The sequence below is a fragment of the Muscardinus avellanarius genome, assembly GCF_963383645.1.
Source record: "Muscardinus avellanarius genome assembly, chromosome: 11".
Classification (NCBI taxonomy): Eukaryota; Metazoa; Chordata; class Mammalia; order Rodentia; family Gliridae; genus Muscardinus; species Muscardinus avellanarius.
Window position 1 is genome coordinate 73,387,164 of NC_137797.1, and position 18,624 is coordinate 73,405,787.

The 18,624-nt window shown below is 54.2% G+C and overlaps 1 protein-coding gene across 9 annotated transcripts in view; it reads left to right on the top strand.

Annotated features, from left to right (window-relative positions):
- Positions 1–18,624, top strand: part of HDAC7 (histone deacetylase 7) — a gene marked incomplete at both ends in the record, with an annotated part of 37,456 nt that overhangs the window by 16,417 nt on the left and 2,415 nt on the right. The window contains 20 exons of one of the 9 annotated variants that reach the window (XM_080706482.1): positions 3,144–3,331; positions 3,441–3,531; positions 3,819–3,930; positions 4,510–4,625; positions 4,855–4,980; positions 5,366–5,457; positions 5,647–5,757; positions 5,898–6,078; positions 6,234–6,421; positions 6,615–6,788; positions 7,896–8,115; positions 10,526–10,659; positions 10,790–10,910; positions 11,120–11,169; positions 12,448–12,555; positions 13,761–13,816; positions 13,963–14,050; positions 15,081–15,200; positions 15,385–15,482; positions 18,392–18,510. In XM_080706482.1, the coding sequence (XP_080562608.1) occupies positions 3,144–3,331; positions 3,441–3,531; positions 3,819–3,930; positions 4,510–4,625; positions 4,855–4,980; positions 5,366–5,457; positions 5,647–5,757; positions 5,898–6,078; positions 6,234–6,421; positions 6,615–6,788; positions 7,896–8,115; positions 10,526–10,659; positions 10,790–10,910; positions 11,120–11,169; positions 12,448–12,555; positions 13,761–13,816; positions 13,963–14,050; positions 15,081–15,200; positions 15,385–15,482; positions 18,392–18,510 (2,493 nt within the window). Of the gene's footprint in view, positions 1–3,143; positions 3,332–3,440; positions 3,532–3,818; positions 3,931–4,443; positions 4,626–4,854; positions 4,981–5,365; positions 5,458–5,646; positions 5,758–5,897; positions 6,079–6,233; positions 6,422–6,593; positions 6,789–7,895; positions 8,116–10,525; positions 10,660–10,789; positions 10,911–11,119; positions 11,170–12,447; positions 12,556–13,760; positions 13,817–13,962; positions 14,051–15,080; positions 15,201–15,384; positions 15,483–18,391; positions 18,511–18,624 lie in introns of those variants that run through there. The other 8 variants (XM_080706486.1, XM_080706487.1, XM_080706489.1 and 5 more) reach the window with 8 other exon arrangements.

Below are 18,624 nucleotides of genomic sequence, written 5' to 3' on the forward strand. Positions count from 1 at the left end.
CTCCCGGGCAGGAGGTGAGGAGTGGGGATAAGAGAGGCACCTCTGGATCCAGGCCGGCCCCAGTGCTTCTTGTCTTGGCCTTCTTGTCCTGGCTGGGCTTAATGAAATAAAAAGTAGGAAGCTAATCACACTCAGACCCCCACCCCGTGTCAGGCACGGGGGTGCGTCCTCATTTATTGACTCACTCAGTCCTCATGCTGGGCCTGCTGGGTGTGCATGGCAGCCCTTGCCGGATGGAAAGATGCCCTGATGGGTGGCTGCTTCCCCTTCCTGAGCTAGTTCTCTCCCTGGCCCACACCAGCTCTGCTGTCAGGCCCCGGGGGAAGGATTGGGGTGGACGTCTGCTGCTGCATTGGTTTACGACATACCAGCAGGGCAAGCTCTGGACTGGAGGTGTGAGGCTTGCCCTGCCACTTGAACCCATATCCACCGAGGGCCTGCTGAGTGCAAGATACACAGCCTGATGCCTAGTAATTCCATATGGGAGGAAGAAATTGAAGGTCAGATATTCTCTTTGGTTCAGTCTCAGCTATCCAAAAGCTTACAGGCAGATTGGGGGAGACAGAACACATAAATGAAGGAGAAGAAAGTAATAGAATGCAATATGTGACTTGTGGCCAAGGACAGGAACCTGCTTCATTAATTCACCCATTCATTGAGGGTCGTTAATGAACCTCATCTCTGTGCTAGCGCGCCTTCCTAGGCATTTAGGAAGGATACAGAAACTTTGTTCATCAATCCCAGGTTTGTTGAGTCTGTCATTTTCCAGGTACTATTGTACGTCTGGAAATAAGAACAATGGACAAAACCAGGTCCCGGCCCATGGAGCTCACCTCAGATGTAGTACTGCCCACACGGGGCTTACCACGCTGTGGAGCAGTGAACATAAAGGCCAAGAGGGAGGGAAGCTGGGTCCAGGGCAGGGAGGGTCAGCACCGGCAGGAGGACTTGTGAACAGAAAGCCTGGAGGAAAAAGCTACCTGTGCTTGTAGAGGCTGATGAGTAAGGAGGTGACTTGTGTTCAGATCTGGGAGACCAAGTTGAGAGAGAAGCTGAGTTAGTATCAGATTGTGGAGCTCCCCCTCCCACAAATGCTAAGTACCTCTGACAAGCACCCCGGGTTCCAAGGAGGCCCTTCCTGTGCTCCCAGTGGCCTTCTGCTCTGGGTGTGGTGGCCGTGTGGACAGTGAGGGCCGGGGCTACTGTGGGGCTATTCCCAGGCTGTGTTGGCTGAAGCCGCTGGCCTCAGTCTAGGTGACCCCTTAGCCCTAGACCGGGAGCCAGTGGACCAGGTCTTGGGAGGACTGAGACATTCCATAGGGCAGAAGTGTGTTGGCCTTGGGGACCCAGATTCAACCAGAGAAAGAGTCTGGACTCTTTGAGTGGTCACATGAAGACAGCAGGGGAGGCCTCAGAGCCGAGTATTGTCTCCTGTGGCTGCATCTGGGCACACCTCCATCTCCTCGGGACTCTTGATGTCTGGAGCGTCGTGGCGGGCACCTCTCGCTCCATTTCTCTCTCAAATCCATCTCTTAGTCAGTGTTGGAGTGATGCCCCTTAGTGACAACCTACTGCAGTCCCCTCTTCCTTTGCCCAGTGAGAAACCCCTGCAAGGCAGGTGACTTTCTGAAAGTTGGAAAAACAGCCCTGGCCTCAGCAGGACGAGAACCTTTGCTCACTCTGTCTCTAGCTGGCTGGCCCTGGACTGGCCCCTTCACCTTTGAGCCTCAGCTTCCTTATCTAGGACAATGTGATAATGATAAAGACTTCTCTCAGCATGGTGGGTGACACACGCTTGTAATCCCAGCATTCGTGAGGTTGAGACCAGAGGATTGTGGTTCGTGGACAGTCTCAGTGACTTAGGCCATCTGCAACTTAGTAAGACCCTGTTTAAAAAATATAAGAATAAAAAATTGGGCTGGGCGTGTAGCTCAGAGGTAGAATGCTCCTGGGTTCTATCCCCAGTACTGCAAAAAATATAAATAATAAATAAATAAATAAATAAAGACCTCTCGTGGTGGGTGGGAGTGGGGAGGTGAGTGGGATTTGAAGACTCCTGTGCTCATGAACTACAGATGTTGAGACTGATTAGTGGCGGTAAGGTTGGGCCTGGAGGGAACATTTCCTGACTCCCCAACTGTGCTTTGCCAGGGTGCCTTCCCAGGGCCCCTCAGCCCCAGGCCCAGAGGACAGCCGTGGCTGCTCCACTGAGGAGTGCCTGAAGGAAGCCTCTCTGGGGTTCTCCCCCCTTAATACCTTATAGCAGGATTGGCCTGCTCCACCTCCTCCTGCTTCTCCTTCTCCAGGATACTTCCCTGCAGCAGCCTCACATCCCCGCATCTCTGGCTGCCCAGTGCAGCCTGGTCCAGCTGGCTATGTTGGCATAGACCCTGGTCTGGTGGCTGGCTATAAATAGCCCCTGCACCCACGGCCTTGGCAGGGTGCTCCTGGCGTGGGTGCAGAGGACACTGGAGAAGAGGCAGCTGAGCCTGCCATCCTTACCAGGCCAGGCCCAGAACTGGCTCCGAAGGGCCCCGGGGGCAGGCTCTGTAAGCATGTGGGCCTGGGGAGCTGAGGAAGCTGCCCTGGGAGCAGTGCTTTGCAGGCCTGGGGTGGTCAGCCAGGTATGGCTGTGGCTCCAGACATTACTTCTGCATCTCAAGACCTAGGGCAGGGCAGGAGAGGTGGTGACTGAGCAGGCCTGTGAGTCCTTTGGGGCTGGAGGCTGAATAAAGTGGGCTTATTTGCCTGCCTGATCACACCGCCTATGAGCCCAGCCCATCATAAGGCAGCTGGAAAAATCCCCTCATCAGAGAGGAAAGGAAAGTATGGGACCTGACATGTACCACCATGGTGATGCCAGTTAATACCCCCAAGCCCTCTGCCAGGCCTGGAGAGAAGCGTCTCTAATGAGAAAACACTGTGCTTGCAGTGAATTAGATGGCTCATTTCAGACCCCAGTGAGAAAGTATCCATGCAGTTTTATAGGGCCTCCTTTCTTACAGCCATTCATAGTTCTTACTTGCAGGACCAGAGCAAGGATTAAATGAGGTGTTTTGCTGTTGTTGAGTCACCCTGAGGAGGCTGGTTGGTCCTCCCACAGACCAGCTTTCCACCTGACCCCACCCTCCCTGTGTCCCCAGGCTGCCCCCCGCCCCGTGCAGACACACCAGGCCCTCAGCCCCAGCCCATGGACCTGCGGGTGGGCCAGCGGCCCACGGTGGAGCCCCCTCCAGAGCCTACACTGCTGGCCCTGCAGCACCCCCAGCGCCTTCACCACCACCTCTTCCTAGCAGGCCTGCAGCAGCAACGCTCGGTGGAGCCCATGAGGGTAAAGACGGGGCTCCCCACAACGCCCAGAGGCCCTCCTGGAACCCTCCTCCAGCCCAGCTTCACCTCCCTACCCCTGCCCCTTTCTGAGCTGCTGACCCTGCCCACAGCTCTCAATGGACCCGCCGATGCCCGAGTTGCAGGGGGGGCAGCAGGAGCAAGAGCTGCGGCAACTTCTCGATAAGGACAAAAGCAAGCGAAGTACGGGTGGCCTCTGCTCGCCCTCACCTGGGCGACCACAGCCCGCCTTGGGCCTGGGAGGGCTGTGGTGGGAGGGTCACTGCTTGCCTGGCTCTGCCTGTGAACAGAGGTTGGTGTGGGGGTACGGGAGGCTTCATGGGAAGAGCAGGGCCTTGACTTTGGTTCTTGCCTGAGGAGTCCTGGGACATTGCATACTGGAGGTATAGACAGAGCAATGGGCAGAGAACATGCCAGGAGGCCACCTGTCTACCCACTCCCAGCCCACTTTGGCTTGTCCACCCCTGCAGGCACCGTAGCCAGCAGCGTGGTCAAGCAGAGGCTGGCAGAGATGATCCTGAAGAAACAGCAGGCAGCCCTGGAGAGAACAGTCCATCCCAATAGCTCCAGCATTCCCTACAGGTAGCTCCTGTCTCCACCTGTGCCTCGGGCCCTTCTGCACCTCCGCCTCCCTCTATTAACCTGCAAGCACACACATACCTGCCCCCTTTCCTCCCCTGGACCTAGGCCTGGTCTATTTCCCTGTCTGTAAACATAGAGCCCCTTCAAACTCCTTTCACCCAATGCTTTCCTCCTCCCTGTTTTTTTCTCACTTCACCTGCGACTCTTTCTACACACACACACACACACACACACACACACACACACACACACAGAGTCCCCTGGATTTCTTCTTGCACACACAGATTCTCACTCTCTTTATATCTTCCTTTAAGTACAGAATATCCTTGTTCCTAGAATAGGTGCCTGCTGTAGGAGACGATGAGTACCCAGTGGACCCTCACCTGGGCACCCAGATTCTGTTTCTTTGACTAGATCAGACATCCGAATCCTGGCTGCTGGGTAGCCTAGGTGGCCCTCTGCTGCCACCTGGAGATGGCTCCCGTTGTTGCTGGTCCTGGCACCTCTTCAGAGTGAGGTCTCTGGGGAACTCGGGGCTTCCTGCCCCCTAAGGCATCCTGGCGCTCATTCATTCCACAGAACTCTTGAGCCCTTGGACAAGGAAGGAGCTGCCTGCTCCATGCTCAGCAGCTTTCTCCCTCCTGTTCCCAGCCTGCCCACTGACCCCCCAGAACACTTCCCCCTGCGTAAGACAGGTGAGCTGGACAGACAGGCAGAAACCCCCAGGAGATTTGGGACAGGAGTGCAGGGAGGAGGAGGCTGGGCCTCCTGGGCTGGGCAAGGGATGGTCAGGATGCCACGGTTTTATCTGGCTCTGCCTTCTCTGTACCTTAACTCACCAAGATGCCTGGGAAGGAGGGATTAAAGGGCAGAGGACAGAAGGGTGGCTGACATGGGCCTGAGTAATGCTAGTGCTCCCCACAGTCTCTGAGCCCAACCTGAAGCTGCGCTACAAGCCCAAGAAGTCCCTGGAGCGGAGGAAAAACCCTCTGCTCAAGAAGGAGAGTGCGCCACCCAGTCTGCAGCGGCGGCCCACAGAGACTTTCGGAGGTGAGGGCCAGCGGGGCCGTGGGATTGTCTGCCTAAGCCCTGACTGGTCTGTTTCTTTGGGTCAGGCTCCCCCAGGCTGGGGTCTCCTCCTTGGCCTACTGTTGCACGTACAGGATGCTTCCCTTACATGTGCTCCGGGGTGAGTTAGGGCTGGAACTTGGCTCCTGCGTGGTTCCTAAGCTGACATTTGCCCAGAAAAGGGGGCACCTTTAAAAAGATTGCCCAAGATGCTATAGGCTGCTGTCTTCCTGCTCTCCAGGGGAGAAAGCAGAGGCTGCCTATGAAGAAGGGGTCTGTGCCTGGGAGTCCTGCACAGGCCGCCTGGCTGTACCCTCCCATCCACCCCTGGCCCCTGACTGTGCCTCCCTTTCTCCTCACCCCTCAGACTCCTCCCCCAGTAGCAGCAGCACACCTGCGTCAGGGTGCAGCTCCCCCAATGACAGCGAGCACGGCCCAAACCCCGTCCTGGGGTCCGAGGTAAGGCCTTGTGGGACTGGGCTCTCCGGAGCAGTTCTAAGGCTCAGCCTTTCTCCAACAAGTGGCCCAACCCCACCTGGGGCCACAGGGTCTGGGCAGCCCCCAGCAGGGCCTCCTGGGTGTTCTGGGGAAAGCATGCCAGGGGTAGAGGTCTGGGACCGGTGACCCGTGGCCCTGCTCCCATGGCAGGCGCTCTCGGGCCAGCGGCTGCGGCTGCAGGAGACTCCTCTGGCCCCGTTTGCCTTGCCGACAGTGTCCTTGCTGCCCACAATCACGCTGGGGCTGCCTGCCCCTGCCAGGGTGAGTGGCCAGGGCGCTTCTCCCTCGCTCCTAGCTCCTCCAGCCTCGTTTATGACCCTGTCCTATTGCCCTGTCCCATTACCTTCACAGTCCTCTGCTGGAATCTTCTTTCTTGTGACTTCTTCTTGCCTCTCCCCCAGGCTGATGGTGACCGCAGGACCCACCCAACCCTGGGCCCTCGAGGTTCAGTCCTGGGGAGTCCCCATGCTCCCCTCTTCCTGCCCCACGGTCTGGAGCCCGAGGCTGGGGGCACCTTGCCCTCTCGCCTGCAGCCTGTTCTCCTCCTGGATCCTGCGGTCTCTCACACCCCCATGCTGACTGGTGAGTCCTGTAGCTTCTCCAGGAAAGGGGCTGGGTTCCTGCACCCTGCCAAGCTCAGGGAGGGACCTGTGCTTCCAGCCCAGCCCCGTGCACCTTCCTTGCCTCCTCCCACAGCTCCTGTGATTCCCTCCTTATGGTCCACCCATTCTTTCCAGTGCCTGGGCTTGGGCCCTTGCCTTTCCACTTTGCCCAGTCCTTACTGACCACCGAGCAGCTCTCTGGGTCAGGCCTCCACTGGCCACTGAGCTGGACCCGCTCGGAGCCCCAGCCCCCCAGCGCCACCCCACTGCTGGGCCCCCTGCAGCCCCGCCTGGAGCTCAAACCTCATGTCCAGCTGATGAAGGTGAGAGGAAGTGGGTAGGGGGGCTGAGGGTGTGTACGTAGGCTCCCGGGGACTAAAGAAGGGGTACTTATGAAGTGCATACACCTGGAGAGCAAGAGAGAGGAAAGGGCTGCTGTGGACCCCTGGCAAGATGGGTGGCCACCCTGCCCGCCCTCCACCACCTGCTTCTCAGCCAGCCACCTCCCCTCCACAGTGGCAGGCCAATCAGAGTGAGAAGCGCCGACTGCGGCAGATACCCTCCGCTGAAGACCTAGAGACTGATGGCAGGGCTGTGGGGCAGGCAGTGGATGACGACTTGGAGCACAGGGAGTCGAGCCACAGACAGCCTGATGCCAGAGGCCCTGTACCTCTCCAGCAGCACCAGCAGGTATGGCTGTACTCACTGGCCCTTCAGAGATTGTCCTAGGAGGCTGGGGCCTGCTTAGAGATGGGGAAGGGAGGAAGACATGCTGGCAATGCAGGGGACAGCTCCAGGACCCAGGGTTCTGCATGCACACCAAGGTGCACATGCACACACCATACACACACGTACACACATTTGCATACATACATACCATACTCACATGCCATGCACACACAAGCACGCATGCTCACATGTACACACACAAGCATGCATGCTCACATGCACACACATGCAAACACATGCATACATGCATACCAGCAGCCGAAGCCCTCACTTTCCCAGCACTGAGGCAGGCTCTTCACAGGTCCTCGTACTTCAGTCACCAGAAAGGAGACTGGGGTGAATGTTGGGGTAGAGCCAGTCCCCAGCACTTCAGCCAGAGTGTTCACGCCATGTGGAGGAGTCATGGTGTGCTCCTTTGCAGAGATGGCTGTACTAAGCACTGTAGACTGGGTGCCCCGAACACCTGACATGGACCATCTGGCAGTTCTGAGGGTGGAATCCTGGGATGGAGGTGTCTAAAGGGCTGGGCCTGAGGGCTGGGAGGGCAGATCTGTGCTAGGCCTCTCTCCTTGGCTTATAGACAGTTGTCTCTCCCTGAGTCTTCTCACCGTCTTCCCTGCCTATGCTCAATGCTCCTTTTTTTTTTTTTTTTTTAAATAAGGACAGCAGTCTTATCAGATTAGGGCCCACCCTGTTCACCTCATTATAACTTAATTATCTCTGCAAAGATCTTGTCTCCAAATAAAGTCATTTCCTGAGGTACTAGGGATTAGGACTTCAGCATATGAATTTATCAGGGGACACAGTTCTTAGAGAAGAGGAAAACCTGGTAAGAGGAGACCCAAGGGCCAGGGAGCTCTAGTGGAACTGGGTAGTCAGCCTGGGGTACAGGTCTTCAAGGGGGCATCTGAGGCCAGGGGTCTCCAAGAGTCAAAGGACACAGCCCAGGTAAGTAGCAGGGCTAGGGTCATCCTGGATTCTCTTCAGAAAAAGGAGCCTGCCTGGAGCTTCCCAAGACCTTGGGCAAGAGCAGATGGAGCTGGGGACTGAGGCCCTTGTTTCCCTCAGGTGCTGCTCTGGGAGCAGCAGCAGCGCCTGGCCGGGCGGCTTCCTCGAGGAAGCACTGTGGACTCCGTGCTGCTTCCTCTGGCCCCGAGTGGACACCGGCCCCTGGGCAGGGCTCAGTCTTCTCCAGCTGCACCTGCCTCCCTGCCCACCCCGGAGCCCACTGGTCAGGCCAGACTCTCCAGCTCTGAGGCCCCTGCCAGGACCCTTCCCTTCACCACAGGTAAGACTGGGTGAGAGTGGAGGCAGGAGGAAGGACGTCGGGGCTGAGGTCATGACCTGTTCATGGCGGCACTCGGGACGTTTTTAGAAGCTGTGGAGTACTTTCCTAGTCCCCATAAAGCAGGTGGCCAGGCAGTTATTGTTTTATAGATGAGGACACCCAGGCTCAGCTAACCTAAGGTGACAAGCCTGTGATCAAATGACGAGCTGGCAGTCAGGCCAGGATAAGAATTCAAGTCTCTTGCTACCGTGTCTAGCCCTTAAAAATGGTACTTATTATAGTTGTTTTGCTTCTAAAAAGGGCTCAAAAGCACTTCAGAAGTTCTGAAAAATATAGAAAATCATAAGAATAAAGTAAAAGTCACTAATCAGTATCCTACCACCCAGAGGTCACCTTAAGTTCTGCTGTATTTCAGTGCAGGCTGTATGCTAGTCATATTCACCTGTGCAGATGCCATAAACACACCGACTGGGTTTTGTACTCTTCTCTTCTCTTCTTTTCTTTTCTTCGCTTGCTTGCTTGCTTGGCATTGGAGATGGAACCCAATCCAGAGGCATTCTACCTGCAAGCTACACTCCCAGCCTGATTTTATTTCTTATTTGGAAACAGGGTCTTCACCAGGTTGCTGAGAGCCTCACTAAGTTGCTGAGGCTGGCTTTGAACCTATGATCCACCTGTCTCAGCCTCCTAAGTGCTGGGATTACAAGGTGCAGCACCATGTCTGGCTTTGAACCTTATTTTATTTAGCTAGCAAACTATAAACATTTCTTGATACAATTAATCTTTAAAACTGAGATTCTTGTATTTCATCATGGTATGTTACTTTTTTATTGGTTGAATGTTTAGACTGTTACTCATTTTTTCTCATTTTAATTTCCTTAAGCACAAGTACTTGTTTCTAAAGCCTGGGATTTATTTACTGAGATTTACGTGTGTGTGTGTGTGTGTGTGTGTGTGTGTGTGTGTGTGTGTGTGTATGGTACTGGGGAGTGAACCAAGGGGCAATCTACCTCTGAGCTACCCCTGCCCCCAGCCCTGTTTTATTTATTTATTTATTTATTTATTTATTTATTTATTTATTTTGGTGGTACTGGGGTTCCTGGAAGCCCTTCTATCTCCAGACTACACTCCCAGACCTATTTTTACATTTTTATTTGGAAACAGGGTCTCCTAAGCCAGCGCGCACGCGGCTGGCTTCAAACCTGCGCGATCCTCCTGTCTCTGCCTCCCAAGCGCGGGGATTACAAGCGTGTGCCACCACGCCCGGCTACCTGTTTTATTTTTTAAATGGTCTCACTAAGTTGCTGAGGCTGAGGCTAGCTGTGAACCTGCGATCCTCTTGTTTCAGCACCCCCACCCCCAAAGTCCTGGGATTTCATGCGTGCACCAGTATGTTGGGCAAGGGGTCACTCTTAAGAAGTGGCATACCTGGGTCAATGGTGTGAGCATTTTGAAGGGTCTTCGTGTCCCATACATGCAGACTGCAGTGTTCAGGGCCAGCCTCTACAGGTGTCCCCTGTGGCAGACTGAAATAGTCCTTTGGTACCAGCAGAGGGTTGGTTCCAGGACACCACTCCACCCCACAAGGAATCGAAACCCCACAGATGCTCAAGTCCTCTATATAAAATGACATGGGATTTGCATATAACCTATATACATCCTCCCATTACTTTTTTTTTTTTTTTTTTTACAGTGCTGGAGATAGAACCCAAAGCTGTATGAATGCTGGGCCAGTGCTCTACCATTGAGCTATACACCCAGCCTCCTCCTATGTACTTTAAATCATCTCTAGATTATGTACAATATCTAATAAAATGCAGAGCTGTGTAAATGATTGTTACAGTGTATTGCATAGGGGACACTGGCAAAGGAAAAAACTGCCCATAGTACCAATGAAATTTATTATTTTTTTTTACTGAATATTTTCGATTCACAGCTGGGAGAGCTGACTGTCCACTCTCCAGAATTGCATTTAGCTTATCACATGGCCCAGTGTAAACGCGAGTTCCCAGCTCCCGGTTTTTAGATTCCCTAGGAATTCTTTCTCCTCTTCCTCCCCTTGGTAGCCTCTGGGTTCTTGCTCCCCCTCCCAGAGGAAATTACTGCTAGGCTTTGCTGTTTAGGCTCTGAGCACAGAGGGCGTGGGAGCGATGCAGGGTCATGTGAGCATTAGTGTGTCTAGAAAGCCTGGCCGCACAGCACCCAGGTTGGAGGTGCTGTGTTGGTCTGACTTCCGGCTGCTGAGCTACTGAGGCAAGCGTGTGGGCACGTGCATGAAGCTGTGCAGGGGCTGGGACAGGGAACGCGGGCAAGTGTGGGGTGAGGGGTATATGCACGCCTGCTCTGGTGGGTCCGTCTGTGGCCATGGTGGGGACTCCCGGGGTCCCTGCCTGACCTCCACTCTTGGCAGGGCTGGTCTACGACTCTGTAATGCTCAAGCACCAGTGCTCCTGTGGAGACAACAGCAGGCACCCCGAGCACGCTGGCCGCATCCAGAGCATCTGGTCCCGGCTGCAGGAGCGGGGCCTCCGGAGCCAGTGTGAGGTGAGGAGGGGGCTGGGGTCATGGGAAGGGGGGAGGAGAGGCCCTGGGGCCAGCGAGAGATGAGAGGGCAGGTGGGGCTGGCAGAAGGGAGGCCTGAGCCAGGCCTGAGGAGCCCTTGGGCCTTCCCCAGTGTCTCCGTGGCCGGAAGGCATCTCAGGAGGAGCTGCAGTCGGTCCACTCTGAGCAACACGTGCTGCTCTATGGCACCAACCCGCTCAGCCGCCTCAAACTGGACAACAGGAAGCTAGCAGGTATGGGACGGACGGTGCCTGGCCCCGGGTCTCCCTACACTCCCATTTAGCCGGCCCTGCCAGCCTCCTGGACACCCCCACTGGAGCTTGCTGCCCCTACCCCTCTCCTCTCCTGCTGCTTGTCTGGCTCTCCTCTCAGGGCTTCCCTGCTCCCGGCCAGGCCGGAGGCCGAGAGCACCTGCTCACAAGGGCTGGGCCTCTCCCCACAGGGCTCCGGGCACAGCGGATGTTTGTGATGCTGCCCTGTGGTGGGGTTGGGGTAAGTGTGCCCAGGGGTCTCCAGCGGGCATTACCAAGGGTTCTCGGCTCTCCTCCCTTGGGTTTTCACAGGCCTAGCCCCTACCTGCCTGTTCCTGTGGTTCTGCCAGACCCGGCAGGCCAGGGGTGTTCCCATGATGCCCCTGTGCTGGCTGGAAGTTCCTTGTGGACGGTGTGTCCTGGGCCTGTCATATCCCAAACATGGAGCCCAGTGACTCACACCAGAAGGTGTGTGGACAATGTTAAGTGAGGCTCAAACAGCAAGACCGAGACGGGCTGGGGCTGTCTCCCTTCGTTAAGACCCCAGTGGTTGGGTGTTGGCCATTCCACGCTGGTCCCTGGCTGCTCTGCTGGCCCTGGAGTGGGCCTGTCAGGCGGTCACAGTGGTCTCAGCCTGGTCCCCAGACCTCGGGACGTGGCGCGGGGCCACGGAGGTGAGGCCGCTGCTGCCCTCCCAGACAGCCTCCTTCGGCCTCACCTGCTGTGGCTGCCTGGCTCCTCTGGCCCAGCTCTCGCTAAAGAGGGCCCCACAGCAGGGGAATCATGGTGTGTGGAGATGGGCGGCCAAGTGCAGAAGGGAAAATGGGAGCCTTAGTGGGGGCTGTTTGGGAGCCCGTCAGCGCCCTGTTCACAACTCCCCATTTCCTGCCACTTTTCTGGTTTTTCCAACTGTTGTTGCTTCTGTTTTCTCCTCCCTCCTCTCCCTCTGTCCTTTTCTTCCTCTCTCTCTCCAGCCTCTTGCGACTCTCTCTGCCTTCCTCGCCTCTCTTGGTCCGCCTCGCCCTCCCCATCTCCCCATCATGCCCCCGGCCCCTCCCTAGCCTTGAGGCCCAGGGACTGGGTTTGGGGCTCCCAGCCTGGGCTAAGGGCCCTGAGTGGAAGACAGTGGTGTGACGGCCCCTCCAGCTCCGACGTCCCGCGGGGCCTGAGCAGAGCCAGCTGGGGCTTAAAACCCCCTCCTGGCCCAAACCCCAATCCCGCCCAGGTAACGCCACGCCCCTTCCCCTGGCGGGGGAGACAGGCGTTCTGCTGCCAGCACAGTACTGGCCACAAATGGGCTGGTGCTGGGACCTATGGGGCCTAAGCTGGGAAGGAGAAGTCCTGCTGGGACTTGGGACACAGGAGGCCTTGCCTTTGGGCGGTGGGGCACTGGGGAGGCAGCACTGTCTGCCCAGCTCCCTGCCCCTGGGGTTCTGGCCGCGGGGTGGGCACCACCCTGCTGGGTGCTGGCCCCTGCAGGAAGCCTGGGATGATGCGGGCCTGACTCTGGCCCCTGCAGGTGGATACTGACACCATCTGGAATGAGCTGCATTCCTCCAATGCGGCTCTCTGGGCCTCCGGCAGCGTCACTGACCTTGCCTTCAAAGTGGCTTCCCGGGAGCTCAAGGTAGGAGGTGTGCGTTGAAGATGGGTCCACCATGGAGGAGGCACAGGATGGGGCTGTGGGACCCCAACTCAGAGCCCCAGGCCTCTCATTCCTCTTGGATACTGCCAACGAGTCTGGGAAGTGAAACTGGGGACTCTGAAAACCAAGATGAAATTTGAACCCCAGGCTTGTGTTACTTGGGGAATCAAACCACTGTGCCCCTGTATGTACCCTTGGTCTCTTAGAGACACAGGGTCCTGATCATCCAGGATTATTTAAGAGCTGCTGCATGGCCGTAGGTAAGTCACAGGCCATCTCTGGACCTCATGCATTGGCCATTGTTTCTTTCTGGGATTGAGGGACTATGGAGCAGGTCGGTGCCATGCTCATTGCTCTGGGCTGGAACCCTTTTGTAGACCTCTTCTAAAATGCACACCCCAGTTGTCTAAGAGCTCAGAGCCCAAGGCACTCACAGTGGCCCCAGTGTGAGAGCTCCTTGGCAGAGCTTTGCAATGGTTAGCACAGCCCAGGGAGTAGAATCCTGGCTCCAAGCTGAGTGTGGGTGCACACCTGTAATCCCAGTACTTGGGAGGCTGAAACAGGAGGATCGCAAATTCAAGACCAGCTTTAGCAATGTAGCAAGACTCTCGCAACCTAATGAGACCATTTCAAAATGTAAATAAATAAATAAATAAATAAATAAGGAAAGCTGGGGGTTTAGCTTGTAAATAGAACACCTGTGTTCAATCCCCAATATCCCCTCCCCAAAAAAGATTCTGGCTCCACCTTTAACCAGCAGACATCTTGGGACAAGTTGCTTAACTCATCTTATCTCTTGATTCTTCCTCATCGGCAAATTGGAGATAATAATATTTATTCTGTGGAGATGTTGTGAGGATGAAATCCAGTGTCTATACAGTGCTTAGCACAGGGTCAGGAATGTATTTTTTTTACTTAACAGCCAGTAGTGCTTGCCATTGCTAAATGATTGCAGTCAGAGTACACCAGGGGGGAGTTCTGTGTTCAAATTCAGCATAAAAACAACAGACACCAACATGGGGCCAAGGCCTGGGCCACTTCAGCTCCAGCCTGGACCTGGTCAGGCATGCTGGCAGCTGTTGCCTGTGATCTTTTCTCAGAGAAGGAGGCTGGGGGTGGTGGGGCAGGTTCACAGATGGGGGTCAGGGGCTGGCTGTTCAGTTGACGGGTGCTTTCTCCCTTTCCAGAATGGTTTTGCTGTGGTGCGGCCCCCAGGACACCATGCAGATCATTCTACAGCCATGTAAGGCCTGGGGAGGTCAGGGGTGGGTGGGAGCAGGCCCCAGAGCCCTTGTGTGGCCTGGGCCACACCTGGGGATGTGGGGGAGAGGGCACTAGAGAGGTGGGCGTGGAGAGTGAATGGACTGGCAGGATCGTCTCTCCTCCCAGGGGCTTCTGCTTCTTCAACTCAGTGGCCATTGCCTGCCGGCAGCTGCAACAACAGGGCAAGGCCAGCAAAATCCTCATTGTGGACTGGGTAGGTCCTGCTCCCCTGTCCCTTCAGATCCCCTGGCCTGACATTAGAGGTGAGGCTGTGTCTTGGTTCTGCATTAGCCTCCCTGAGCCTTGTGCAAAGTTTGAGTGAAGAGAGCACCCGCATCACAGAGCTGTTAGGGGGCCTAGAGGAGATGGTGTATGGGAAGGCCTTTGGCCGTAAAAGACTCCCACAGCGGGTAGGAGGTCTCATTTGAGTGATGTGTTTTGGCCTCTGTTGGCTTCTTTTGGTAGATCTCATAATTTCTGTATTTCCCCTACATGTAGTGAAAATAATGATAATAGCAGATAATATCAGTATATCACTAGTCACACTCAGACACTGTGTGACTACATCTGATCCTGACTACAGTGCATTTCACATGCAAGGGATGTGCACACAGATTAAGTATCTTGCACACCACTCACCTCAGGAGGTGTGAGCCTGGGCTTGAACCCAGGCCGGTTGCCCCAGAGTGCACACATTAATGACAGCAGTGAAAGGGACATTTCTATGCAGAAGTTGAGAACAGTGGAGAAAGTTTGCACACTTGAACCTGTGCATGGTCCTGTGAGTCAAGGGCAGGGCCCAGCTCTTCCTTGGAGGGTGGGGCTGGTTTCACACACCTGCCCCTCAGGGACTGAACTGATCACAGTAGCAATGAGTGTAATCCTGGACCCTGCCCTCTATCTGCTAATAGTCCACTCCCAAACACTATCTTGTAGACTGGCTGCCATAGATAGATAGATAGATAGATAGATAGATAGATGATAGATATGATAGATACAATTTATCTATGACTCATACACACACTAGAGAGTGAGTGTGTGTCTTTCCATATGAAGACACCAGGTTCACCAGATTAACTGGGGCTACTCAATCATGTGGCTCTAGGAACTCTAATTTTCTGACCCTCAGGCTAGGGTCCCGACCTTCAGAATGGTCACCATCCTTAAAACCCTTCCAACATATCCTGGTCTCCATCTCTGTTCTTGTGGACTGTCCCTGATCCACAGCCTGTCACCCTACACAGGATGTTCACCATGGCAACGGCACCCAGCAAACCTTCTACCAGGACCCCAGCGTGCTCTACATCTCCCTGCATCGCCATGATGACGGCAACTTCTTCCCAGGCAGTGGGGCTGTGGATGAGGTAAACACCTCCAGACTCTCCTGAACTCGCCCTGCCCTGTCGCAAGGAGCTGTGTGATCCTGAGCAGATTGCCTAGCCTCTCTTGATTCCTCAGTTTCCCCATCTGGAAGTAAAGAGGCAGGATAAACTGTTCTTGCAGCATGAGCCTCCTGGGATTCCTCATGTCTCTTGTGCCATTTCCCAGGTGGGAGCCGGCAGTGGTGAGGGCTTCAATGTCAACGTGGCCTGGGCTGGAGGCTTGGACCCCCCCATGGGGGATCCTGAATACCTGGCCGCCTTTAGGTAAGTGCTCTGTGGAGCACCCTGTCCTGCCCCTTCCCTGCCCCCAGCAGCAGGTTGGAGGTGATCCGTAGGCATGCCAGCCTGTCCTCACCCATTTAGTAGACATTGTAGGCCAGTCCCAGTGGGAAGATGGCACACGTGGCGAGAAAGTCAAAGGATGCCTTGTAAAGTCACACATTACCAAGAGCCAGTGTCAGACTGACCGCTGCAGGACAGGCAGAGCAGAGCAAGCAGAGCTGCCATGTTCATCTAAGAAGGCTGCCTGGAGGAGATAGACATTGAGCCAGAGGGGGAAACTTAAACTGTGGAAAGAGGAAAAACAGATGATAACCATATCAGAAGAGCCACCTCAAAAAGCTACTCTGAGCAGAGCATGATGGTGAACGCTTGTAATCCCAGTATTTGGGAGGCTGAGACAGGAGGATCGCAATTTGCAGCCAGCCTCAGCTACTTAGTGAGGCAACTCAGTGTGACCCTGTTTCGAAATAAAGACTAAAAAATAGGGCTGGGGTGTAGCTCAGAGGTAGAATATGTCTGGTTCCATCCCCGGTACTGCAAAAGAAAAAAAAAGCCAGGAACCCTTATGTCCTTCACTCTGGGTACCTGTGCTCCATTTGGGAAATGGGAGTCCTGGAAGTAGACCTCGAGACCCTTTTCTTTTTTTTTTTAATTTTTTTATTGGTGCATTGTATTCATACATCATATTGGGGTAAAAAACTTGTGTGTACATACATGTACACATCACTGATTTAACCCCTACCCAATTCCCACCGCATTCCCTCCCCATCCCTCCTCCCCTTGCTTGGCTTAGTGGTTGACTTCGATATGTTTAAGTACATTGTGTGTTTTAGAGATTTTCCTCTTCCCCCCTCCTTTCTCCTCCTTTAGGTTGTCTTGTTTGCTCCTATATAGGATTTCCTCTTTCATCTAGAGTTCCTCCTATGACCCATTTCTCCCTAACTCTCACATATTAGGGAAAGCATCTGATTTCTTATTTTTTGTGACTAACTAATCTCACTTAGCGTAATGTCCTCCAGTTCCATCCATTTCCCTGAAAAGGGTAATTGAGTTTTTTTTTAATGGCTGAGTAAAATTCCATTGTGTACATATCCCACAGTTATGTAATCCATTCATCTGCTGATGGACATCTTGGCTGGTTCCATAGTTTGGCTATGGTGAATTGTGCAGCTATGAACATAAATACACATGTATTAGTTTGGTAGTTTGGTTTCCTATCTTTTGGGTAGATACCCAGAAGTGGTATTGCTAGATCGAATGGTAGATTTGTTCCCATTCTTCTGAGGATTCTCCATATGGGAGAAGATTTTTGCCACCTACACCACTGATAGAGGACTAATATCTAGAATATACAGAGAACTCAAGAAACTCAACACTAAGAAAACAAAGCATCCAATAACAAAATGGGCAAACGAACTAAATAGACACTTCACAAAAGAAGAAATTCAAATGGCCAATAAATGCACAAAAAATGCTCAACATCACTGGCAATCAGAGAGATGCAAATCAAAACTACCCTGAGATTTCACCTAACTCCAACTAGAATGGCAATCATTCAAAACACAAACAACAACAGATGCTGGCAAGGATGTGGAGAAGTGGGAACTCTAAGACATTGTTGGTGGGATTGCAAATTAGTGCAACCACTTTGGAGACCCTTTTCTGAAGATGCTTTCCAGGACTAATTTAGCCGGATCCCTGCAAGGGCAATCCTGGCATCTGTGCCCAGGGCTTTGAAGAACAGCAAAGTGGACCCCAGAGGTGGCTCAGAGCCAGGGGGAGGCAGCCACTGGGAGCCTGCAGGGGGAGGAGGAGAGAATGAGCTCAGGGTCTGCTTGTCTTCTTCAGCTCCCCGTGACAAGTAAGGGGATATGGCCAACTCAGTCTAAACTGCCCTTGCCCTGTGGCCTGTCCACAGGTACACACACACATTCTCTCTCTGTCTCTCTCTGTCTCTCTCTCTCTCTCTCTCTGTCTCTCTCTCTCTCCCCCCCCATACCCTCTAGTGTCCCATCCTTGGCCCCTTTCATTTATTTACTATTTATTTATTTATTTATTTATTTATTTATTTATGGGTCTGGGGATGGAACCCAGGGGCATTTGACCTCTAAGCTGCACCCTCTGCCCTGTTTTTTATTCTTTACTTTGAAACAGGGTCTCACTAAAGTACGGAGGGCCTCACTAAGGAGCTGAGGCTGTCCGAGAATTGCGATCCTCCGGTCTCAGCCTCCCAAATGCTGGGATTACAAGCGCGCACCACCACGCCCAGTTATTTTTTTTATTATTTTATTTTTTGTGGTACTGGGGGTGGAACCCAGGGGCTTTTCTACCTCCAGGCTATACTCCCAGACCTATTTTATACTTTATTTGGAAACAGGGTGTCACTAAGTTGCTGAGAGCCTCACTCAGTAGCTGAGGCTGGCTTTGAACCTGTGCGATCCTCCTGTCTCACCTTCCCAAGTGCTGGGATTACAAGCGTGCGCCACCACGCTTAGTTCTTTTCTTAAATAGGGTCTTGCCAGGTTGCTGAGAGTCTCACTACGTGCTGAGCTGTCTTTGAACCTATGAGCCCTGTCTTACCCTCCCAAGTACTAGGATTATAGGCATGCACTACCATGCCTGCCTTATCCTTGGGCCCTTTCTGCCTCTTGCTAAGTTCCCTGGCTGGCTGAGTCCTCAGGCTGTACAGGGCCACAGGTGGCTAGCCAAGGCCAAGGAGATCTGAGGGACCCACTAAGCGCTGCTGGGAGTGTGGGCTTAGGAGTTCTGAGAGCAGGGTGCCCCCATCCCCACAGTGAAGTTGGTAGGAGAGGGATGGCACAGGCAAGGCCCTTGGCCTCTGCCTGCTTCCCTGCACCACACGCTAGGCACCTCTTTTTGCAACCTCATAGGTTGGTCGTGATGCCCATCGCCCGAGAGTTCTCTCCAGACCTGGTCCTGGTATCGGCTGGGTTTGATGCTGCCGAGGGTCACCCAGCCCCACTGGGTGGCTACCATGTTTCTGCCAAATGTAAGGGGGCCCCAGCCAGGTGGGAGGCATAGGGCATGAGAGCCAACCTGTAGAGGATGAGGAGGGACTGCCCAATTCTAAAGGGGGAGGCGGCAGTGGCCAGCCCAGGGCTGA